Here is a 26,433-nt window from a genome sequence, read left to right on the forward strand (position 1 = left end):
CCCTCTGTCTCCCCTCTATGGGTTGTTCATGTGCACCATCTTAAAGGAGGAACCGGGGAGGGAGAATGAAGGAAATGGTGATGGAGATCGATGGAGATGCTGAAGATTGATGTGCAGCATTGGATTGAGAGCAATGGAGGCTCCGTCTACTGGTTATGAAGTCATTCAAGCCATCTTGGTTTACGTAAAAACATGATATTATCATTTTTATGAAGAAAAATGCAAAATTTTTTATAGTTTATGATGATAATCATGTTCTTATTGGATGAAAATTCGTTTGTGTACTAGTTGCATTATGATTAATTGTTGTTTATCAAAAAATTTTACTTTTTCAATGATTTACATGCTCTATTTAATTCTCGTAAACCCGAAATACGATTTTTAAGTGGTAAAATGATAGTTTTTCCGTTTCGGGTGGGTAAAAAGTGTTTCCTTGGAGAAAAAATGAAAGATAAATTGAACATTAGTATGCTGAAGTGATTAGAACAAGAAAAATCAAAAAATAGTATATTTTATTACCAAATAAATCAAGAAAATAAAAAAAATAAAAAAAATAAAAATACGACTTACAAAAATAAGAAAAAATATAATGATTGTTTGTGGATATGTGGTAGTGACAAAGCCTAAGGTTTAGCCTCATTTTGCCCTATCTCTGTGTCAAAGTTTGTGATTTATCTCTTTTTATAGATCAAAACATGACAAAATGAACCTCTATACCTATGCAATGAAAGCAATACCTAAACGTAGAGGTTTGGGATGTTTGAATGGTGTGATTTGCGTGCTGATTATTGTTAATTTTCTGATGCACATCATGACATAGAGCTCATGGGATTTTAATTAAGAGGATAGTAACGCGAGTGTTGTCTCGGTGCTATCCTTGTATCGCCGCAACGAGTTAGTGAATAAGCATTGAAATGCCTAGTTGTGTACAACATGTTTCTGATTTAAAATTATGTTTGGACACTTTAGAATCATCAACTTTTGCATGTACATATCGATCATGGTATCAGAATAAAAAGAATGGATGCATAGCACATGTTTTCAATGACAATGACCCACGCTTGAGTGTGAAAAGGCAACCTAAGCCGTAGGATAGACGTTCATTTCTTGGGGAGATTATTTGATAATGATACATGGTATCTCCTAGAATATTTGCAAAATGAAATAGTAGAGTTTGTTCATTTGTTCTATATGTTGAGCAACGCATCAAGGAGCTAATCCCTGCGATGTAGGAGAGCTGTAGTGGGACTGCGGTGATTCCAGCGAGAGGTTGCCTCCCATGTATGTGATTATCGTGGTATTTATTGCCAATGTGTAAGGGTTCTCCCTCTGAGGAGTTTATAGAAAGGAAAACGTTGGACTATAAAACTATAAACGCATAGATTAGGGTTTAGGATAGTTGATCCTTTAGCAGCAGATAGACGTTCCTGGCCCGCAAGGCCGTGAGGGTGTGTTTGTCTGTTATGAGCATGAGGTCAGGCTAGTGCCATAGCTAATGCCAGCCCATTTGAGGTCACATCATAGATTAATACACATAGCCCATCCGCGCACAACCAAGCATTCCACAATAGGTACATACTTCACAAAAGTCCACACATCACTGCACCATATGCACACATACACATTTAACCAAATAAATCAAGAGAATCTAGCAACTAAATAATAGAATTGAAACCGGCCCCAATGCCATCAAGAAATCCTTATTTATCCTACTCAAAGATCTATTTATCAAGAGTTTTGTAGAGGTTGGATATGGTGATGACCTCACTATCCACTTAATGAACATTGAGCATCAAGAGGAGAATAGCATATGAGACTACGTCTCCAAAGTAAGAAGCCTCTTTTAATGTATACCACTTGCTAAAAGGCATATTGCCAAGGTTGTGACCAAAGCATTCATTAAGGGACTCCGTGATGGAAATACTTATGAAACCATGGCAAGAAACTTATGCCCAAATCACTCTAGCATCAACAATGTACTCAATGAAGCAATCCATATTGATGACCTACACCTTATGGTGGCTGATGTGAAAAAACGGAAGCAAGAGCTCTTAGTAATGGTAGAGACCCTAAAACTATCCCAACCTTACCCTATAAAAATACACAATGAATTTATCATAGTGGAGAACCCCTCTCTTTGAAGTGCTTGAGGCAAGCGCACACATGCACTAGTTGTGGACACTTTGAGTCTATTCTAGAGAAGAAGAAGAAGAAAGCCTCGGGTTTTCAACTTCCTATTATGTGTGCATTCTCTGTGTCTTGTGTGTCTTACAAGAGCCCTCTCTCTCTCTCTCTCTCTCTCTCTCTCTCTCTCTCTCTTCAATCCAATGTCTTGACCAAGAATCCTTGTTAGAAATCACAATTTGATCGGCATAACCTTCTCTCATCTTAGAATTCCCAAGAGGATCCAAAGATGTTCTTGTGCAAGAATTTGGCCATGCACATAGTATGGCCATGCAATATCACAATGATTTCTTTCAAATGATAGGTCATTATCTCTTGGAGGTGAATGCACTATTCATAAGCCCAAAAGGTAACAGAAAACAAGATATGTGGTAGATTTCAACTTTATAAGTAGCAATTAATTATATAAAAATGAAAACAATGTTGGAGGTCACTCTTGGTAAGGAATGCAACCTATCCAACAGGTCGTCTACTTTGAGTAGGATTGTTGCTTAATATATTGTAATCTCTTTTTGCCAACTACTATGTTTGGTGTGCCGCAAAAGTAAACCCCAACTGCCCCAATCTTCATTTGGCTTCGGACATCCAAACACAAACATAAAGCAACTCCCACATATGCATGCATACATGCACACAAGCACACGCACAAACATGCGCATGTACACATATACACGCATAAAGATTTACCTAGGAGTAGTCCCCCTTTGAAGCAACTTCCCCACGCTCACCAAGGCTACTACCATGGCAAGATCTTGCTCGAGTATCATGGGGTATGTGGATCTGCATTGCTCATGGTATCTGGGTATGGTTGTAATGGTTCTAGGGAAGGATCCACACTCTTGAAGACAAAAAAAAAGTACAAGAAATCCATATGTATTGGCAATGTGCTCTCCTATACAATGCTCTTTAAACAATTTTGCAAGAGAGAAAGTGTAGCGTTGATATAAATGCCCCTAGGCACTTTCTTGGCATTTAGGAGTCGGGCCTTGAAGTGGCACGTAAACGTTTCACCTAGGGTTTACTATGCAAGTACTCACTAACTCTCCTTCATAATCCCCACACTGTGAAGGAAAAATAAAGCATAAAATTCTCCATTAAATCAAGTTTGGTAGATTATGACAAGGAGATGGAAGTTCAAAATAAATGCTTAAATGGGTTCCTCCATCAAAGGCAACTTCCAAGAGTCTTTGAGAAAATTCAACAATTGTCATAAATGTCTAATCATGCAAATGTGATCTTCAATAAGGCTAGGAAAATCTAAGAGATCGTCATACAATAATGGATCCTTAGAAGGAGATTATGACCCTGAAGGGTATTCTTAAAAGAAACCAGAAACCAACAAGAGAAAATGTGTTGGTTTGTGGTTTCTAGATCCTTAAGGTGACAATGGATCCTTACAAGATGATATTGTTGATACCTCTTCTTTGCCCTTGCTCGTAAGGCATTCCTCTTAAAATTTTATTTGAGGGCTACATTATGGATTTCTCTCGTACCAACACCAGTACACGAGTTCTAAATGGTGATTTCCCTAAACAAGTATATTTATCATTTCGCCCTTCTAGACCCATGTTTACTATGCAATAATCAAGATGGGCATCTGGCCCGTCAATGAATGTGGGAGTGCAAAATTGCCAGTTCTCGAAAGAATTTGTCAGTGCGTTGAAAATGACTACAAAACGATGAAAACCCATCAAACAAGTAAAACTTTCCTACGCTTCCAAGTTCTGAGTTCAAGAGAGACTCTGATGCGAGCCTCGCACTGCCCATGCACGAGGACATGCGCTGCCATTGCCTCCTCACCAGCCATCGTCAAATATAAATCTTCAAAGATCTCGAGTTGCTGCGGTTGCTTTGATACCCTCTGATGAAGCTCCGTGTCACCTGACGACAGAAGCCCACCAGGCCTCCATAAGTTTTCATACGTTGATACAGAAACACTTCTTTGCGCCAAGGTTTCGAACATGTAGAATAGAATATGCTGTGTGTACCTGGGTACAGCCAAAGAGCTTCAAGCTGGAAAGCCTCGGACAGCAGTCGGCTAGAGTGCTTAGACCTTTATCAGATAGCTGTCTGCACCAAGATGCATCTAGTTGCTCCAGGAATCCATTGCTATGTCTTGCCAAGGCCAATAGAACTTCGTCGGTAACCTGCAAACACATCTGTTAGGCGCTGGACAGAAATTGGAACCATACACAATGGTGCACACATTCTCAATGTCTCTCTTGCACTCGGTATACTCCGTAAGCTTCAAGCTGGAAAAGTATTGGAAACCATAGAATTCCGCACCAGAACATGTACTGCCTTGTAATGTGAACTTTGAAGTGTGGTGGGGTGGTGCACTGGTTGTGGGAGACCCTTGTTCTGACCTTACCTCTGTCAAACCATTCAAGGAAAGCCTCCGTAATCTATGACCTGAAGCAGCTATAAATGAAGCAACTGCTTCACCACTGCAAACAGAATGATCCAAATTTAGAACTACGAGTGAAAACCAGTGGTAATATGGCGTGGGAAAGGATTCCAAACCTGAACCGACAGCGCATCAAGAGCAGAACTTCGAGTGTCTGGCAACCATTCCTTACGGAAGCAAGGCCGACATCAGTGAGTGAAATATTATCCTTCAAACTCAATACCTCCAGACTAGGGCAACAGGTACCAATAGCAACCATTGCTTTATCGGACAGGGAGCTGCCATAACACAATAGAGAAATCAGGACTCTTGAATGCAAAAGCATCGCCTGCAAGCTCCCTTACAGATACAGGATGAGAATGACACTTGATTCTCATTCAACAATGTCAAATATGGTGCTAATGAGATATGGTCATATGCTCTACGTGCGCCGAAAGTCAAACATTGCATTGTTCCTATCAATCAAAAAGGAAACTGAATTTTTGCCATACTTAAATCTTGACAGGGCTTGATCACTGGTAAGGACACAGATAGCCATGGAACACACAAAAACTCAAATAAAATGGTTTAGGCACTCGCAGACTTGCCTAAGAAAGCAAAACAAGCAATAGACAAGTATTGTACTGACTGAAGTCAGGAGTATATATATTAGGGTGCCTTTACATCATAAGCAAACACTAACCACAACTGAAGGTGACCCAAAAACGTGCAGGCATTGGCCAACCACGCCATCCTTGAAATTTCTTGGAAACGGATCTAAAGATGAGAGGACCTCATATTTCCAAACATGGCAAGGATACGGGTTTTGACAACAGGGCCAGAGGCTGTTTGTGTGATTGTGATGCAAACTGTGAAGGATGGTTCCTCTTTCCTATGACAACCAGGCTAGAGGCTATTTGAGATTGTGATGCATACTGTGAAGGATTGTTCCTCTTTCCTCCTATTACTCCACAATGGGGAGTTATGAATCCTCTTGATGTCGTATTAACATACTCGAACCGTTGCGATGTCATTGTAGGAACATCTTGACTGAGAAAGGGGGAAAATATGAATGCAACCTTTATGCATTGTGGTAGAATAACGGCTATGATGGGAGACTTCTTGTCCGTATGGGTTTGAAAGCAAGGCCAGGGGCTGCATAATGTGAATGCTCCTTTCCCTTCACTCCTACCATTGCAAACTGAGAGTCCACAAGGAGTAAGGGATCCTCTTAATTCTGTATTTGCACACACTAACCATTGCGACATTACTGTAGGAACATCTTGACTAAGAAATGGGAAAAGCATCAATCCAATCTTCACTTATAATAGTAGAACAACACCTCTGATGGCAAACTTCTTGTTGGTATCTTAGTTTTAAACTGATGACTTTCCAAGGTGAAAGAATGTGATTCTACATGCATTGTCCAGGAGCTCTCCAGTGCACGAGGCTGTTTCAAAAAACAAAACCGACATACAAATGACAAAAAAAGGACTGATATATCAGTCAGGATTAAGGTACTTGCATGTGTAAATTAGACATGATAATCATGGCATGCACACATTAGGTACAGATGTTAGCACAGAGCAATGGGATCACATGACAAGGAGGGAAAACTGTCTATCTTCCAACTCTAATGGTATGATGAGACAGACTTCTGGATCCCCAGTCAGACAAACTAGCACAATCTGTCCAAACTGGACAAGGTTCTCAAGACCAATTTTCCACACCGCAAGTGCAGACAAGTATGGAAATATGATTGGACTCCAAGTCAAGCCTTAGGGCTGAATCATCTGCATGAATTGGAGTACAATTTGGATCTTGGGGCTGAATCATTTTGGCTGAACTGGAGCACTATTCAGATCTTAGGGCTGAATCATTGTAGTTTTGCAGTAGTGCAATTTGGTCTTTGAAGTGATGCTTTCAAGTGTCTTTGTAAACTTGTCAAATTTGTATTCCAAACATATGAGAATATCTTAATTTTACCTGTTTTGAAGTATTCATTCCCAAAATGAGGCCTTCCTGTTCCTACTTTGTTCCCGATTCTTGTGCCATTCCCATTCCACATTTGGATGTCATTCTTGTGTGAAACCTCACCTCTTTTCCTGACTCCTCAAAGAAATGTGCATGCACCTTGTCAACTATGCTCATGCACCCATAAAGGCATGCCTTGCATGTCCATCTATGGCCTACGGGCAGGGTGTTCGGTATTGACTTCATCCCACCATGACTAATTTATAGGTATGCTTTGCCTAGCCCACTTGCTTGTGTAGCAAATGCCATTGATGGTTGATGAAAATCAGAGAGCTTGGCTACAAACCTTTTTGCTTTGTCCTCAGAGAGAGAGAGAGAGAGAGAGAGAGAGAGTAATCCCAACCTGCCTTAAGAGATGTCCCATAATCTATGTTTTGAACCATGGAGGACTCAACTTGAATTTTATATAAACTCTTCCACTAATCATTCTACCCCATAAAAGTGATAAAACAGTTTGTGGAAAGACTTCTTTTCTTTAGACACTCCACATCTTCGATTTTTTGTTTGTTTTTGGAGGTGTCACATATACACTCATTTTAGAAAGAAAGAACGATCTATAATATCTCTAGAAGGCCAGAACGGCCTATGAGACAATAACTAATAAAACTCGTTCATCATCTCTCATCAAAGAAGAAAACAGAATTATATCTAGGTCTACATGATAAATTGAAATGGAAAATGAAAAATATGGAAAACTGAAAAGAGTATAGAGTATCTTCCTCTCAATGTACAAAATCCACCGAGGCTTTGCAAACTACCTCCGACTAAGTCATCGTGGTAATCTTTGTTTGTAACGAGCAATCATGATGCAAATGTGTTGCATAAGAGCATACCTAAGTTGCCGAGCAAGTACCCTATGGCATCTTGCTATACATAACGTTGTAGCTCTGTCTACTATGATGCCACTTGATGATGTCCCTCCATGGCGCTTGTCAATAGGAGATGTAGTGTGTAAGGGAGGCAGTGGCTGGGGGGTCAACTATATTGAAAAAGTCTGTAACTGCTCTCTAGAGGGGTGGATGTGGATGGGGTTGCCTCCGATCCCGTGACAATGCTACTCTCTGCCATTGGAGCTCCAATAAGAAAAGGCCCGGACATCTCTGGTCCTCATAGTCCATCACCTGCCTCAATGATCCAAAGCCCTCGTTGAGAGAGAGAGAGAGGATCTCTCTGGTCAATGTGCAGCTGGCATAATCTTCCACGTGGCAAAAGAGGGAGAGCAGATATTTTATCCGCTTGACATGTGAAGGCACAAGAGGACAGCTCACATGCACATTAGGGCTTTGCCCATCTTTTAAAGCTATTGGCAATGTTAGATTTGACATCAGAATTACAATTTGAGAGGTCATTCTAGGTAAAATGCATCCTCATGGGTGTTGGATCAATACTCAACTATACATACACACAGTGTGAACAATGTACAACAAGAAAGAAAGTGTTGGAATTGTTGGCTGAGGTGTGAAGTAATTGCACGATTAATTGATAAAGAATTAAATATAATTTAAGAATTAATCAATGCACAATAACCCAATCATAAAATGAGAGGCAATGAGTTAGAATGAGTACAAGGCTCAAGGCAATTGTCATGGGGACGTGAAATTTTGAGATGCTTTAATTTTGCTAGTAACATTTGATTAAGTTATTAATCAAATGTGCAAGGTTATTTAGCACATGTGATGCACATGGCTGTTATTTCATGCAAACGGGCCAAGGACCCGAAGGATGCAGTGGGTGTTAAAGGCAAAAGTTGTGTTTATACCAACTGGGTTTTGGTGGTCAGTTGGTGCCAGGTTGGACCCTAGGACAATTGTTTGGCCACTAAGTGTCTGTGGTGACACTAGGGACTAGCGTTAATTAATTAATTAATGCTAGTCTAAGGCTCAACAGAGGTTGGGAACCACTCCAAGTTGCAAATGGCCTAGCCAATTTCACTATAGATAGGCATGTTCAATTTTGGGCAGGGTCAAAAGGGCTGAAATTAATTTTTAGAATTATTTAATTTTGAAAATAATAATTTAATGGCTGAAAATGCATTAGAAAGGCTACCACTTGGCAAAACTTTCCCATGCAACTAGGGAGAAGGCTGTTGGAGGGTGGTGAAAGCTAAAGTACAGCCATTCGAAGCTTGGTAGAGGGAGAGGAGGTGATCAGATTTGGCTCTGAGAGGCGACGACGGACTGATCGCCCGCCGCAACAGGACAGAGAGCAGCAAGATTTCTCTTCCACCTCAAGAGAGGCGGCGGTAGAAGAGGAGGGCTCGCCAACCGAGCTGGCAGCCAGCCGAGCTAGCATTTTACCCCCTTTCGAAGCTATTGGTGCCATCAGATTTGTCATCAGAGCTACGAATCAAAATATACATTTCAATTGATTTTCTCTCTTTCTACAGCATTCTCTCATCTCCTCCAATCTATGCTCAAGCATTCTCAGCAATTCTCAGCCATTGGTAGCAAAGTACAGCCAAATTTGGTGGATAACAGAGAGTTTACTGCTGTAAACCCTAAATTACAACAATAATTAGGGTTTAGTAGCCACCTTGGGACCCGTGCCATCAGTCAAAGGCATTGTACACTGAAATCAGCCCCGGAAATTCGTGGAATTGTGAGGATTTCAGATGCCAGCCCATCTATTGTGAATTTGGGGCAGCATTTGACCAGTTGGGGTTCCATTAGAGCAAGTCCTAGGTGAAAATCAACGGGCAATTCGCCCGAATGCTTTGCTGATTATTGGGACAGCAAGGGGCTTTTGAATCAGCCAAGGAGATCGTGAAATCTCGGCTTGTAATTTATCCATCAACAATTGAAATTAAAAAAATACCGAAAGGGGCGCCAATTTTGGGGCCAACAGGGTGTCCACTGTCCAAGTTTATAAGGGTAAAGTGAGCATTTCAGTTTATGTTCATTTGCTCATTGCTGTAATTAAGTGCTTAATCAAGTTAAACCACCCTATCCGAGAAGGAAGGCTGGTTTCAGCAATCACAATGAATAATGCCACACTCATGTGCTAGTGACGTATAAAGTGTCTTTTTATAATAAAACCTAATCCTAAATGGGTTAACTGTCATACGAAAACCCAACCTAGTGTCACTTAGTGTCTAGGATACTAGGGGAAACAACTACATTTAATGATAGTTTAAATGCCTAGGCTGGATGACGGACTAAAGAGCATCAATGTGTATCCCAAGTGATGGCCTACAAGCTCCCCTCCATGGAATGGTAATATCTAAGAACACTGTGCATAAACCTACAAGTAACTTGCAAAGTCAAATACACTCCACTGTAGTTGTCAACGCTACTCTAAACCTCAGAACTAGAAGTAACAATTGTATTTCTCTTCTTACTAAACCAAGAAATAAGATATATACCTAAGAAGAAGCATACGTCACTATGAGAGAGAAAGAATTCTCAACATCCAACCCAATCACTATTATCTGAATATCCATGCAAAGAGAGTAAAGAATCAACCTACTAGAAAAGGTCAATATCCTTGGTGCCTTTAAGATATTGAAAGACATGCTTCACTACCTACCAAAGAAGTATTGAAGGGCTATGCATAAACATGCTCAACTATGAGGCAGCAAACTAAACATCGGGCCTCCTGTGCATAAATAGTCTAAGGGAGTAGACACGCGATTGCAACCCTCAAAATGATAGGACTAAAGAAGTTGTCTAATATACTTGGACTGTGTCATGATAATGCCCCTAAATGTTGATAAATTGGATACCCAAGTAGTAATAGAGTAGACCAAGAGCTATCTTGGCAAAGCTCTACTATAAATCAGCCTTGAATGTTGCAATTTGACCACCATTGGTCCTAGTGAATAGCATGTCATCAACATAAAGTAGGAGAATAATAAAATTAGATCCCTAATGTCGAATGCAAAGAGTAGACTCCCTAGGGCTATTCTAGAAGCCAAGACACAATAGATGAGAATGTTTTCAGGCATACCAAGCCCATCAAGCTCAATTTAAACCATACAAAGCCTTCTTGAGAGAACAAACTTTGTGCTCGAAGTCTTTAATCTTAAATCATGGAGGCTTTGAAACATATATCTCTCTAGTGAGATGCTCATGGCGAAATGTTGTCTTGATATCCAAATGATGTACTTTCCAATAGAAGTGGGCAACAAGGGCAATAATACTCTTGATAGTAGGAGCAAAGATATCCTCAAAGCCAATTCCTTGCTACTGGGCATAGCCCTTAGCAACTAGCTGGGCTTTGTACCTATGAATAAAACCATTTGACTTTCTTTTAATTTTATAAACCCATTTGGTACATGTTGCACACTTTGGAGGTCAAGTCACATAGCTCCCAAGTATCATTCTAATGGATGGAATCAATTTCTATGTTCATGGCTTTCACCGAATGATTATTTCAAAAAGCGTGGCTATAGCATAAGGGTTCTTTGTTGTATGTTGTAGCCACCAATACACATGTAAGAAGATTACCTTGTTTTGGGCAAGCAGAGACTCGTGTGCAAGTAGCCAAAGGAAGAGGCTGCTCACTGCCCCGAAGAGTGTTGAGGATCCAAGGGGAAACTCTTTTAGGATGTTGAATTTCATTCCTAGTGTGTTCCAAATGATCATCAATAGCAAGCGGCTCATGGGACAAGGTATCAAGCTGTAATGAAGTAAATAAGGCCAATGACAAATAAATAAGCCCAATGATAGGCTAAAAGCCTTTGTAATAAGATTAGAGGTCTAGGGCTTAGAGTTTGCTATAAATAAGCCCCTAGCCAAAGTTAGGAATCTTTTGTTATTATGAACTTGAAAGTCATGTAAGTTTTCTTCGTTTCCACCACAGCGAAAATGACTTCAAAATCTTCAAATGGATTCATTAATTGCTCTTTGATGTAAGCAACTTCATGTGTTCCTGTAAGTAGAATAGACATTTTTCCAATGTAGTATAAATGAGTAACAATAATCATGTTACTTCCCATGAGTGGCATCCACATAAAAAACTTCATGCTTGGCATTCTTGTGTTAAAGAATCAGCTTCAAATGACAAAGAATAGCCAGCAATGAGTTGATCTTTGTATGTGTCAAAAGACACAAGCAATGGCAGTGTAGTATCAAAAGATACTAGTTTGAACTTTGATGTTTGTTGCTTGAGTTTGACTTGATGATCTTCAAAAAAACTTCCAAGCCTTCAAGATCTTCCAAATCAAATCTTCCCTTCCTTGATTTTATGCTAGTACCTTCAAACCTAAGTGACAAAGCCTTCAATGTAGTGGAATCGGTGAGTAGATGAAGTAAAAAAGGAGCTTCTGTGAAAGTGAGCTATGGCAGATTAGGGTTTTCAGAACAGGCGATTGGTATTTTGCTTATTGCTGCTCAGAGAGGTAATAATTTGAGAAACCCTCTGGGAGAGAGAGAGTTCAGATGTATAGCTTCAAAAGCCCTATGATAATGATCAACATTGTTGCGTGTACGAACTGAACAAACTGTACGATTGGAACTAGGCACAGATCTATCAACGACGTCAACTTTTCAAAATGCTGAGCTTATTCTACATTGATCACGTTGATTTCTATGCCACGCTGAAGCGCCTCGAGTAGAAGAACAACTTTGTAGAAGATAGCGTGAAGAGTTATGCCCTCTATTGCAAGATCTAGCTCCTCAAAGTTGCCAGGGTTTGTCTCGCTATGGCAGACACAAAGGGCAACAACTATGTAGAATCACAATGCTAAGCTTGAAATGGCCTAATGTTGACCTCTAAAGTTATAGAGAGGAGCTCCAGGAGCAGGGCTACATTTCTCCAAAAGAAAGCTTGTCAAGATCTTGTCTGTTTGAAAAGATCTAAGAGCTTGAAGCAAGATAGGTGCAAGGTGGCTATGGCTGCCACAATGTCAAATGGAGAAGGAGAAGGAGATGAGCTCCTAAACTTAACCTGAGCTAGCAAGCTAAGCTAGATGAGAGTAGAATGGAGCTCGAGAAGCAGTGCCATGCTCGACTGGGCTTTGATACCATGTTAAAATACACAAGATCTAGAGCATAGCTATGGCGGCTTGTAAGCATAGACTAAACTCATGATGACATTGACTGAAGACCACAACTATTACACAAGTGAATTAGGTTCCAAGATGGAAGCTTGGACTCATAAACACAATCTTGTGTAGGACTGACAAGTACAAGATTGACACTAACTAATAAAGAAAAGCATCATCATGTATTCATTCCACATGAAAAGTGATAGTCAAGTACAATGCTTTATAGTTGTTGGATGGATACAATTTTCCATTTTTGTGCATATGGGATTCCTGCAGCCTACATGTCTTCATCCCAAACTGCCTCATACAAAGAGGCTACATTAGGTGTAATTGCTAATATCTCAACAGTAAAGGCCTAGCTTCTTGTAATAATGGCATTTTCCCTTCTTGGCTTGCGTGCCCCCTTGTTTTTTAATTACCCTATGAAGTATCTGAAGTCCTAGAGCTTTACAGACCATTCTTTACTTGGCTACTTTTGCCCTTCTGTCTTGCCATAAAAGCTTGCTCATAGACTATGACATCCACACCACTATTTCTTCTTGTTTACTCCTCTAGAAGCAAACTGACTAACTGAAGAAAAGTAATCCGCTGTGGGGCAATCCTCATGGTGAGGTTTAGTGTTGTATGAAAAGCCAAGTACGAAGGAGGTAATGAGTTCAACGTAGTAGATATCAGCTGTGCATCTAAGTAGTACTCATTGACATTCATAAGTTTCTCACGGAAGTCCTGAATTTTATTCAAGTGATCTTGCATAGAATCACCCTCATCCATCTTCAATGTCTCGAGCTCTTTCTTTAAGAAAGAGATGCAAGTCTCATTCTTACCAGCAAACATGTACTCCAAAGTTAGTCAAGCTTCTCATGAAGAAGCTACACACTGAATGTGAGGGATGATGGACCGTTGAACTACCAATGCAATCAATGACAAAGCCTATGCATCCCTTGTATCTCATGCTTTTTGAGCTACTGATCTTTGGGAAATGGCTGAAGTGGAGCAAGCTAAACAAGCTGAGGTGCCCGTTGTCCACGTCCTCCTAGAGAAGGAGTAGCAGGAGCCACAACTACAGGCCTAACTTCTTCTCCGCTGACAAAGTTCCAGAGATTTTTCGCAATCAACACATTCTTCATCACGAAGGACCAAAGTGAGTAGTTATTACCATCGAATCTGTCCTCCTTGGATAATACATCCCCTCCCTGATTTGCCATGATAATCAATGCCAAAAGAAACAAAAGAGCAATATCCAAGCTGGACCAACCTAGAAATCTCCAAAATTTCCAAAAATTACAGCAAATAGTTTGGTACAATTAGTACACTAAGGTACACTGTCAAAATTGTCTGTAATGCACGCAGTCCAAGGTGCATTCAATGCTCAATAACACTGTATGAGCAAAAGCCCCAAAATTATAAAAAACAGTCTATTTCACACTGAGATTGTAATACCTTTGTCAATGTCTTCACAAAGCCCAAAAGCCCCAAAATTTCACAAAATCTCTGCGTGAAATGTGTCCCAGACACTTGCAATGCAGAGATATGCTGCCCAAGCACAATGCTTTCCTATGAATAAGATTTGAAATAAAAATTTGATTAAAAAATATCTTTTCACCCTAAACTTGACAGTCAGGAGTTATCCCAGCTATTGGTGGCACATGTTCAAGCTATTGCATCGTCAGTGGGCACAAATGGCAGCTTCCAAGTTGAAGGGGGAGTAGTGGGCATGGCAGACCAGGACGGGGTGTTGGCACTAGAGCAGTGCAACGCCACAAGGGCATTCGAAGACAAGTGAGGGGGCGCAGGTGGCTAGAGCAGCGCAGCAAACTGGTGAGGGCGCAGGACAGTCAGGTGGGCTCCCAAGCGGACAGGCAGCGCAGGGCAGCGCTACGCAGAAGCACCGCACATACGGGCAGGCTGGCGGGCGGCCTCCTTGGCTGACCGGTGGCGCAAGCAGTCTAGGGGGGGCGCACACAGTCCAAGCGGGCGGAGTGGGCAAGACTGTTGGCGCTCGTTGGGAGGCTCTAGGAAGAGCACCACAAGGCGGCACTCTGCAGGTGTTGAGAGTAGAGCAGGTCGAGCTGCAGACCTCAGGAGCTCGCGGACACTCTTAAAGACTGAATTGAGCAGAGCTGAATTGAGTTGAACTCAGCTCTGATACTAAATGTGAGAGGCTGAGAGGATCGAAGCTCAATTGAGAGTGCAGTAGACAATGTGGAGAGTAAAGCACAACACCCAATGCAATAGACTGAAAGGGTGTAAGCTGAAAGTACAAAGTACAACCCTTAAACCTTAGGATTGTAGGGGGTGTTCACACCCAAATATGATAAGTGCCCGTAAGTGTGTAACATAGGCACATACAAAAGAAGAGAATAAGTCCTGGGGAAAAAACCTCTTGTACCAAGAGTAAAAAGTGCCCTAATGTCCTACTTAACTTGAGCTGGACTAAGCTCAAGCTGAGCTAGATGAGAGTAGAATGGAACTGGAGAAGCACTGGGCTCTGATACCATGTTAAAATACGCGGGATCTAGAGCATAGCTATGGCGGCTTGTAAGCATAGACTAAACTCATGATGACATTGACTGAAGACCACAACTGTTACACAAGTGAATTAGGTTCCAAGATGGAAGCTTGGACTCAAAAACACAATCTTGTGTAGGACTGACAAGTACAAGATTGACACTAACTAATAAATAAAATCATCATCATGTATTCATTCCACATGAAAAGTGATAGTCAAGTACAATGCTTTATAGTTGTTGAATGGGTACAATTTTCCATTTCTGTGCACATGGGATTCCTGCAGCCTGCATGTCTTCATCCCAAACTGCCTCATACAAAGAGGCTACATTAGGTGTGATTGCTAATATCTCAACAGTAAAGGCCTAGCTTCTTGTAATAATGGCATTTTCCCTTCTTGGCTTGCGTGCCCCCTTGTTTTTTAATTACCCTATGAAGTACCTGAAGTCCTAGAGCTTTACAGAGCATTCTTTACTTGGCTGCTTTTGCTCTTTTGTCTTGCCATAAAAGCTTGCTCAAAGGCTATGACATCCACACCACTATTTCTTCTTGTTTACTCCTCCTCTAGAAGCAAACTGACTAACTGAAGAAAAGTAATCCGTTGTGGGGCAATCCTGATGGTGAGGTTTAGGGTTGTATGAAAAGCCAAGTACGAAAGAGGTAATGAGTTCAATGTAGTAGATATCAGCTGTGCATCTAAGAAGTACTCATTGACATTCATAAGTTTCTCACAGAAGTCCTGAATTTTGTTCAAGTGATCTTGCATAGAATCACCCTCATCCATCTTCAATGTCTCAAGCTCTTTCTTTAAGAAAGAGATGCAAGTCTCATTCTTACCAGCAAACATCTACTCCAAAGTTAGTCAAGCTTCTCATGAAGAAGCTACACACTGAATGTGAGGGATGATGAACGTTGAACTACCAATGCAATCAGCGACAAAGCCTATGCATCCCGTATATCCCATGCTTTTTGAGCTGCTGATCTTTGGGAAATGGCTGAAGTGGAGCAAGCTAAACAAGCTAAGGTGCCCGTTGTCCACATCCTCCTGGAAAAGGAGTAGCAGGAGCCACAACTACGGGCCTAACTTCTTCTCCGCTGACAAAGTTCCAAAGATTTTTCGCAACCAGCACATTCTTCATCATGAAGGACCAAAGTGAGTAGTTGTTACCATCTAATCTGTCCTCCTTGGATAATACATCCCCTCCCTGATTTGCCATGATAATCAATGCCAAAAGAAACAAAAGAGCAATATCCAAGCTGGACCAACCTAGAAATCTCCAAAATTTCCAAAAATTACAGCAAATAGCTTGCTACAATTAGTACACTAAGGTACACTCTGTCAAAATTGTCTGTAATGCACGCAGTCCAAGGTGCATTCAATGCTCAATAACACTGTATGAGCAAAAGCCCAACACTGTATAGCAAAAGCCCCAAAATTATCAAAAACAGTCTAATTCAAATTGAGATTGTAATACCTTTTCCAATGTCTTCAAAAGGCCCAAAAGCCCCAAAATTTCACAAAATCTCTGCGTTAAATGTGTCCCAAACACTTGCAAATGCACAGATATGCTGCCCAAGCACAATGCTTTCCTATGAATAAGATTTGAAATAAAAATTTGATTAAAAAAATGTCTTTTCACCCTAACCTTGACAGTCGCAGGAGCTGTCCCAGTTGACGACTGCATCGTCAGTGGGCACAAATGGCAGCTTCCAAGTTGTAGGGGGAGTAGTGGGCATGGTAGACAGGACGGGGTGTTGGCGCTAGAGCAATGAAACGCCACAAGGGCATTGGAAGATAAGTGAGGGGGCGCAGGTGGCTAGAGTAGCGCAGCAAACTGGTGAGGGCGCAGGACAGTCAGGTGGGCTCCCAAGCGGACAGGCAGAGCTACGCAGAACCACTGCACATATGGGCAAGCTGGCAGGCGGCCTCCTTGGCTGACCGGTGGCGCAAGCAGTCTAGGGAGGCGCACGTAGTCCAGGCGGGCGGAGTGGGCAAGACTGTTGGCGCTCGTTGGGAGGCTCTAGGAAGAGCACCACAAGGCGGCACTCTGCAGGTGTTGAGAGTAGAGCAGGTCGAGCTGCAGACCTCAGGAGCTCACGGACACTCTTAAAGGCTGAATTGAGCAGAGCTGAATTGAGTTGAACTCAACTCTGATACTAAATGTGAGAGGCTGAGAGGATCGAAGCTCAATTGAGAGTGCAGTAGACAGTGTGGGGAGTGAAGCACAACACCCAATGCAATAGACTGAAAGAGTGTAAGCTGAAAGTACAAAGTACAACCCTTAAACCTTAGGGTTGTAGGGGGTGTTCACACCCAAACATGATAAGTGCCCGTAAGTGTGTAACATAGGCACATACAAAAGAAGAGAATAAGTCTGGGGGAAAAAACCTCTTGTACCAAGAGTAAAAAGTGCCCCAATGTCCTACTGATCACCGACACTCCTCTATGAGCATAAGCGTGAATGAAACCCAACAATACACTCCTCTCCGACAAGTGTACCCAGGTACCAGACGCATCACCGCATACTCCCTTGCGATAGAGTAAGTGTGGGCATCGTACATGTCACCACACGCGCTACGCCATTTCTTGAAGGAGTGCACCATGGCATCATTGTATTTTAAACCCACCTCGCAATTACACTAGTTGAGACCAATTTCGGAGGGAAGAGCAACCTCATTGCTCACCAAACTCTTTCGCGCGGCAAGAGAGTTCCCTTGTGCAATTGGCATTAGGGCATGAGACTTGGGCTACACAACACCACCTGCTTCCTCACTCGCCTCAAAAGTGACCCGATGGAGTCCTAGTCTTCATTCAACCTCGTCACTTGTCTCCCGAAGGAGTATCTCAAGTGGTGGCCCTTTAGTTTGGGCTTGTTAGGCCCGTAAGACGGGTGGCCTCAACAAGGCAAGCCACCATGACTCCGAGATTGTAGCATTGTTTATGTTGGGTGCTAGCATTACTCTGCCTTAGTTTGTTCAAAGGTTGGTTTTTAGCTTGTTGATATACTACCTTCAATTCTAATAGTGATTATGATGCATGCGTGTGGATTGTAATTGGTTTCAATGGATGGAATTTTAAACATACACAAGACATCTATATGGTAGTTTGACTACAAGTCACATGCATTTCTAGTGGTAACTCATGCCTTTTTATCATTCCTATGCAATCAAGGGCGATTGCAAGGTTTTAACATGAAGGTCTATCAAGGGGTCATGATTTTTAACTTAATGCTCTTGGGATACTTAAGTTGTACACAAGTATTGTATACATGTGTCAATTGAATGTAAGTTACATGACAAATAATCCTAGCTTTGGCAATGGTGAACAATGGCAAAAGTTGTGGTGGACAAGTGAAAGAGAAATACCTAGATCAGATCTTGGTCAAGGACATTGAATAGCTCCTTGGATATATTTTGCTTGAAGATTTCTCTCCAAGGTATTATCAATCAAATTTTCTTTTCTCCAAAAAGAAAGCCATCTGGAAATGACTTTTGGTGTCATGGGGATTAGAAAATAAATGATTTAATGTCTTCGATAAGGTTTTTGAAAGGTTTCAACGCTCTTAGGTTCAAAGAGGTTAGGATTTTAAAATTAAGGCTAGGAAGCGTGTGAACCTATTGATGGATGCCTTGGATGCTAAAGGGTCTGTTAAGCTCTAAAAAGGTCCATTATACATTAAAACCTTAAATTTAAACACCCAAAAACTCAAATCCACAAACTTTTGTTTCCCATTCACAAGTCCACAAACTTTTCCCGATTCCTCATCTATGAATTGATGGGCTATATAATCCATTGCCATTTGGATTAATCTGCTGTTAATCTATTGGTATCGCCCACTTCTCACTGCTTTCCACACCCCATTTGGCAGATATCTCAGTTTAGGTGTACTCCCCAATGTTCCATAAATTAGGCAACTTATCCACTATGTTTTGTTAGTTGAGCTTGTTGATTGTGCCCAGCCACCACCCTTCCCCAAGTTTCCAACAGCTATCGTCTACTATGCATGCTATATTTTTAGCTCCTACAGTGGTCACCATCCTTTTGCAGCCTGCATTTTGCTTCTAGCACTCTTCTGAAGCTACTGATCACTGTGTTTTAATGGCCAGGCAGGCCGCCACCTTGCTACTATGTCATCTCCTACTCTTGTCATGATCAACTGACATTATCATCCAACCAACCAGACTTGCATTTCAGCAATTTGGGCTAACACTCTTCTGCCCCCTATTCATCAACATTATCAGAATCTATCTGTTGTGTTTTGGGACCCATTCAAGCCTCAAGATATGACAAACTCTTAGAGCTATCATCAATATATCCGACTTCTCTTCTAACTCACCTCATTCTCGTCAACCTCAGACATGGGAGTTTGAGGCTCATTGTATTCATAATCAGCTTAAGTCTATTCGTTCATTCATTCTCCACTCCTAAGTTCTATTCATCTTGAGTTCTATTGTGTTCATTGCATTCTTGTCATGCACTTTTATTTCTCATTCTTTGTTTGAGCATGTCTTTACACCAGCATCCAATCTTCGTCAAGCGACTGTTATCATCACCTCAAGCACCTGGGTCTACTACCACTTGCCCTGATCAATTATCATCATCTGTGTTTACTGCCTGGCAAGCCACCCAATTTTTCACCAACAGAAGAGAGTATTTTTTTCTCTCAAGAGAGATTTCGGCTAAGGATTATATTTTGTTTGTGTAATACTAGTGTAAAATGCTAGCTAAATTTGTATGGATGTGTTTTGAGTAAGCATGTGTATGAAAGACCAACAAAAAACCGAAACTTTTTTATTTTTGAGAAAAAATATGATTCACACACTATATTTTAATATTAATGCATGCCTTCATTTTAGTATCTCAATTCCCGCTCTCTAGAGCCCAAAAGGGTCCAAGAGGGGAGAGAGTTGTACTCTACCCTCTTTTCACCCAAAAGGTCCCTGGCCAAAGAGATGATGGTAGCGAACACATGGTGTCACTATGGACTTTGAAGAGCTTCATTAAAGAAATGCTTAAACATAGATAGAGAACTCAAAGCGTATGACAAATACAGAAAGTAGATAACTCAAAATGTGAATGAATCAATCAATCAAATTGTATGCTGAACATGGTACAATGGGCCTCAAACCTTCGTGTCAAGGATCAGGAATGAGGTGAGTTGAAGGAGGAGTCAAAGACAGTAATAATAGCTCTAAGAACAGGTCGTTGTCTCCACATCTTGAAACACAACAACAACGATTCAAAGGTGTGTGAAGAAGGAAGTATCAGTGTAGGCACTTGATTTTGGAATGAGACAGTAGTATTGCATCAATTAATGGTAGATATATACACGACAGAACATTATAATCTCTAATAGCCTGCATCATAATGATACACCCGCTGATGTATACTCACGTGCACATCCACACATATTTTCCATGTCCACATCCATACACATCATTACCACCACATGATAAGATAGACATTTGGTGAATATAAAATGATATGTATGTATGACGTCTCATCCCCTCCATTCCGTTCCCCTAATTTTTCCTATTCCCATCTCCATCCCATATGACTGTATAATCTTCCATTATCCATGATATCCATCATCATTACAACACAACCAACAGCCATCACCCACTCTTCTACTATACCAATACCCATTTGAGGAGCTGTCACCAAACCTAAGGTGTTTCCCTACTTCCAAAAAGTGAAACCCTATTGTCTACCCTCCCACCTACTTGCTAGATGTTGCCACCCTTTCTTGAAGGACATTCCCAGCTGCCATAAAGCCTACCTACATCATCACCAGCTACAACTAGTTAACAACAAGCTAACATCGTAATCATGGACCTCTCCTATTATTTGTGAGACCACGTTTTCGGCCAGCATACCTGTGTTTTGCTGCTGCGGTCTTCATCAACATCCCATATCCTGAAGAATGTGTTTCACACTCTCCATCACTACCCGTATCATCTTTAGCCATGATGGACTACTACTGCTGCATTTTGGGGTCCATCTCAAGGGCAGCGCACTCTTAAAGCTATATTCAGTGCCTCTGACACCACCCTTACTTGGTCTCTATCCCAATCCTTGACACACGAAGGTTTGAGACCCTTTTGTATCATCTAGACCTCTGCACAATCTTGTATCCATTAAGCATTCATCAAATTGTGTTCATCAAGTTGTTGTATTGTTTGCATTTCTTTGTGTATGCCTTAGCATTTCTCCTTATCAAATTCATGTAAAATGTAATCGTGAAGTATATTTTGTGTTGGAATAAAGGCTCATTGTTATAGCGTAGTTTGTGGCAAAAAGGCACGACCTAGATGTTTGTCACAAATACTTCATTTGGCTAGCGATGTCAAAGAGCTAAAGGTATCTTTCAAGAGCACTCAGAAATGCTGAATCAAGCAATTGAGCCTCTATTCTTGCACTTTCCCTGCAAGGGACTAAGAAATGTATACATGAGGCTCTCAATTCCAAAAGCCCAATATGCAAGAGCCACACTTTGGTGGATGCAAAACACACACGAATATAAACTCCAGATGAAAAGCTGGAGTAATGCCTAGATTATGCCATTAATGTCCTACAAGCATAGATATGCATGACCATGATCAATGATAAAACCACTGCCCACCCCTTTTTATCAATGTACTTACCCGAGTAGGACCAAAAACATCGTGCTCCGATACCATGTTAAATATATGGCAGAATCAAAATGAAAAATGAGAGGCAGAAAGAGTGAGTAGCAACATCAGAAGTTATATATAATAGTATGGCAAACTCATAATGGAAAGTAAAATGAAGAAAGAGTAAGTAGCAACATCAGCGCAAAATGTATATAATAGTTAGTAGTCAAGACAACAAGCACAAAAAATGAAAGCACGATAATGGAGGAGCAGCTTACTAAGTAAGGGATACACAAGAGCTATCCAATGCTAGTAATAAGTATGGAATACACAAACATTCACCCCAAGCCAGCTACCAAGATCTCCCCACAAGAAGAGAAAGAAAGCATATTACATGTGTGCGTGCCAAGGAGGGCTGCCTTTGTATAGACTTTAGATAAAGAAATGCAGATGCAATATGCCAAATTAACCATAAATCACAAAATCCTACTCCAAATTATTCACAACAGCATCTCTTGCACCAAGCACGACAAAGCATGTTACTGAAGAAGCATTGGTATACTCTCACCGATGCTCATGATTCACATGTGTATGCATTCTTCAGAGTGCACAAATACATGTGTGCATCATGCATGCCTATCTTATTGCCCTCTTTCATCTAGGAAATATTATTTAATGTCAATGACTGCTCAATGTATACCTCTAGAAAAGTTGAAATTTCATGAAAGATTCCCTTTCATGCTTCCAACTGCCTATTCTTTAGTAAAACAAGCTTTTGTTTCTTTTTTTCCCCCTCTTTTCTATGTTACCCTTGGCCCTTAGGTAACGAGCTCAACAAACTAAAGATTCCTTGGAAACGATGAGGGACACATGCATTCAAACATGCATCTTGCCACAGCATTTCAACCCCTCAACATTCACACAAACAATCAAGGTGCTGAAGATAGAAGAGCACTATAAACACCAATAGTATCAGTCTATGAGGCAAGTGAATTACTTACCCACAGTTTGCCAATATTAGCTCCTTCAGGTTTGGGCCTAAATGTATGCTTACTTGTTCCACGACTTCATCTGTAACACACGTTATCCCAGCAAGAGAGAGTTTGTGCAACCTCTTTAATGATATTAAAGAGGAGATGAGCAATGTAGCATCCAGAATGTTACAATCATCCAGAACAAGACTTTCCAAGGTATTTCCAACAAGACAAGATATAAACTCCACTGCAGCATCAGTGAGGCCCATGCATTGGCTCAAATCAAGGCGTTTGAGTTCAGGATACACCAACAACAGATCTGCCAGACAGTCATCAGCAAGCTTCCATGCTCCTGAAAGTGTGAGAGATGTGAGAAGATGCTTTTGGGAGCGCCGACAGCTGGCATTAAGTACAGATAAAGATTGTTTGCTCACAGATACTCCACAAAAGCGCAAGTGCAAAACCTGAAAATTTTCACGGAGCTAAATGAGCCTTCCAAGCAACACAAATTGTAAAAGAGTTAAATTTGAGAACCAGACAAGTAAAAACAGTGGTAGGAAGATGCAAATGCTCAGCCAAGCTTGGTTATTCACTGAGAAGTTGTCCAATGGTTGCTTAAAATAGAGAAGGTTGTTAATGACCCACCCTCAAATCGCAAGGGTCAAAGTTGCAAAAAAATTCTGCCAATTCTGCCTCTGTAATGAGACTACAATCAGGGATCTCAATGAGGGCAGGTTTGCTCCCTGCAAAAGCTAGAGAAAGCATTTTCGATGTCATTCTCCCTTTATCACAAAGGGCTTTGCAGATGCGTGCCTTAGGGATATCAGGTACACTTGCAAGAGACACAATAGCATTTACATTGTCCGCAATGAGATCCGCACAAAGGTCCCCTAGGGAGGGACATAAAGGCCTCTTAATAGAGACGGCACTACCCGCGATGCCGATCAGTGAGTTCACATCTATGTAGATGGGAGCCTTCCCTGTTGTTTGGCTTGCTGCAGAGCCCGCGGGAGATATTATGGCACCAGCTCCTGGCTGCCAGTGAGGAGGCTGAGCCAGCTGAGGGCCTTGATCAACAGCTGCTGGATCACTACTCTTGGCACGGGCTGCTAGTCGATGAGCATTTTTCTTAGCGGACTGCTGAAAATAATATCTTCGCCATCTGTGGCACCGGGCATTTTGCCTCACTGCGCTTTCCCAATCCAAATGTTGGGAATTCCTATCACCACCGCCAATCCCTTCAGCAATATTGCGACCCACGTGATCTGTATTTTCTGATGGTGCCAGTCGTCCTGTAGCCTCCACCTCTGCTTGGCGCACTCCGTGCAGGCATGCGTGATGATCACTCACAACAACATTCTGCAATGGAGCTGTTTCTATTTGCTGAACCTCCTCTAATGGCATTGATCCATGTTCCAGAAAAGGCCCCCTTGTGTTTTGCTGCGTTTGTACTCCCTGCATGCGCATCCCATGGGGGGAAGCAAGTGGATCAATATTATTCATCGCGTTCTTCTGCAGGACTAACCTGTATTCCGGCCTGTCAACCTCCCGATTCTGAAAAAAATCAAGTGTTGATAGCTGGAGAGGGGGTGAGTGGTCCTCGAGTTCGGCCTTTAGGAATGCCTGTTCCTCCGTTTCGCTTTTCACTTCCTTTCTTCGCTTAAAATCTTCATCGCCCTGTGTCGATGGCAATGGCAGGGCTCTCTTCCCCTTGTTGTTTGTCGATGTTGCAGGGTCATCGTGGTGGCTTGCACGATACTCCATGGTAGGTGAGTAAGCAAAAAGACTCTGCTGATCCGCTCAAGAACGTTCTGTTGTGGGATTGCTGCGTTAGTATTCTTCTTCTTCTCCTCCTCCTCTTCTTCTTGCTCTGCTTCTTCTTCGCGTGGATCGTCCCTGTGGTGGCTGCCATGGCATTTTGCTCGGGGCTTAAATCCATCGAGATTGAGTGTTACAATCAGTCGGCCACAGTGCGTGTGTCCGACAGTGGAGAGAGAGAGAGATAGTGAGAGGCGCTCTCTCTCGAGGCTTGACCCACATGGTTTTTTTAAAAGAAGGACCTGGTGCATGCATGCATGATGCGGTGATGAGAGGGTGCGACGTATGATGTCGTCGTCAAAGCTTTAAGGTGTTTAGGCGGCGTGTTAGAAGGCATGCATGTTTAGGCTGCTACCTTCTGACAAATGTTCGGCAGCCCATGCCCATAAACAAGATGCATAATGCTGACTGTTTTCTTATTTTACGCTTCCATTAAACTCTCTGCGAGACACTCGCACTCTAAATTGTCTCTTCTCTTTACCAACTACAAATTCCATCTCTTTCACACGTGCAAGTGTAAGCCAACTTCGATGCGCTTTCGTGTTATGTGTTGCTACAGATCATCTAGCATTCCCATTCCACACAGAGACCCTCCATGATGAACAACTTCTAGAAAGAGCATTGGATCGTGGTATATGAGGTAACTTGGCCTATTTTTGACTTTAGGATGAACAAAAATAAATAAATTTTAAAAAGAAAGAAAGCAACACCAAGTGTTTGAGAAAACCTTATCCCTTGCTTTCTATTACATAAATTGCTTTCTTACTCCTTCTTCTAGGCCCCCCTCAAGCATCCTTCCCTCTTCACCTCTCTTTGCCCATCCTCATTGATACCACCCATCTTTTTCTCACCATTGACACCCACCTCGCCACACCTTAATAGCCTCTCTCCATGTGACTCCTCCATCACCACAAATACACCTTCTCATCCTCATTTGCCTCTCCTCCTCACTTTCCCCTCTTCTCTCTTTCCACCCTCCAACTTCTTACCATGATCTACATGGCGCTCCCTACACCTCCATAGCTTACTCCACCTACCCCCCCACAATCTTTGGAGACTCTTCCTCTTTCTTTCCTTCACAATCAACTGCACACACTTATCCCCTTATTGTTATACAGAAAACATTGTTTTCCCCATCTCTACCTAATTGTCATGTCTATTAAAACAACCAACTAGATAGAGTTGGGTGAAAGAAGAGGAAGAGAAGGGGACAAGAGAGCTTGCACATGTAGATTGGGGAAAAAGGGAAGAGGAGATGAAAATGAAGAGAGAAAAAGTTTTTGTGAGGGAGCTAAAAGTGCATTAAAAAGAAGACAAGTGAGAGAGTGCAAGACCTAAAAGAGGATTGCAACAAATACCATCTACAACAAAGCGAGGCAAGAAGAAAGAAGGAGTTCAAAAGCTCAAATGGCATCCACTAACAACAAGAATCTAACATCGTCAAGTATGAGAGGTACCCTCTATCCTTCTCTCTAGCTCTTAAATGTTTGGTTGGATAAGTTAAATGAATTAAATATTCACACACTCTAACTCAAGGACATGCACAAGAGCATCAAAACTTAAAACATGGACACGCAAAACTATTTTGAAAATGTGAATCTAATTTTGTGAATCTATGCTCCCTAATCAAAAACGCACATTGAGAAGATGTCATGACCAAAAACGGGGCCGACACTGGCTCTGAGGCTCTAACGGGGCTCCTACACACACCGAACAAACCACATGGCCTCACAGCCAGGAGTGTCTAGATGCTACAAAAACTGATTTATCTATATAGTACATTTGTAAACATGAGTTTCAAACTATAGTCCAACATTTTGCCCATTCCAACTCCAAGCACAAGGAGCTTCCCATACATAGGTGACGACTTCACCTCAATTTACACATATAAAAGGTAAACCCCCCCCCCCCCCCCCCCCCCCCCCCCA

At 41.7% G+C, this 26,433-nt stretch overlaps 1 protein-coding gene across 1 annotated transcript; it reads right to left on the bottom strand.

The window, feature by feature from the left end:
* Positions 1-3,303: 3,303 nt before the first annotated feature.
* On the bottom strand, positions 3,304-24,803 carry LOC148017915 (uncharacterized). The gene is made up of 6 exons (XM_087661738.1): positions 23,333-24,803; positions 22,715-23,151; positions 4,708-4,869; positions 4,556-4,631; positions 4,173-4,331; positions 3,304-4,065 (listed from the first exon to the last, which is right to left on the bottom strand). Exons 1-6 carry the CDS (start codon positions 24,449-24,451, stop codon positions 3,994-3,996), a joined length of 2,025 nt encoding a protein of 674 aa, XP_087517864.1. The 5' UTR covers positions 24,452-24,803; the 3' UTR covers positions 3,304-3,993.
* Positions 24,804-26,433: the final 1,630 nt, after the last annotated feature.

This window comes from Lygodium microphyllum, chromosome 21 (assembly GCF_053477565.2).
Source record: "Lygodium microphyllum isolate KBCC chromosome 21, Lygodium_microphyllum_v1.1.10, whole genome shotgun sequence".
In the NCBI taxonomy this organism is placed as follows: domain Eukaryota; kingdom Viridiplantae; phylum Streptophyta; class Polypodiopsida; order Schizaeales; family Lygodiaceae; genus Lygodium; species Lygodium microphyllum.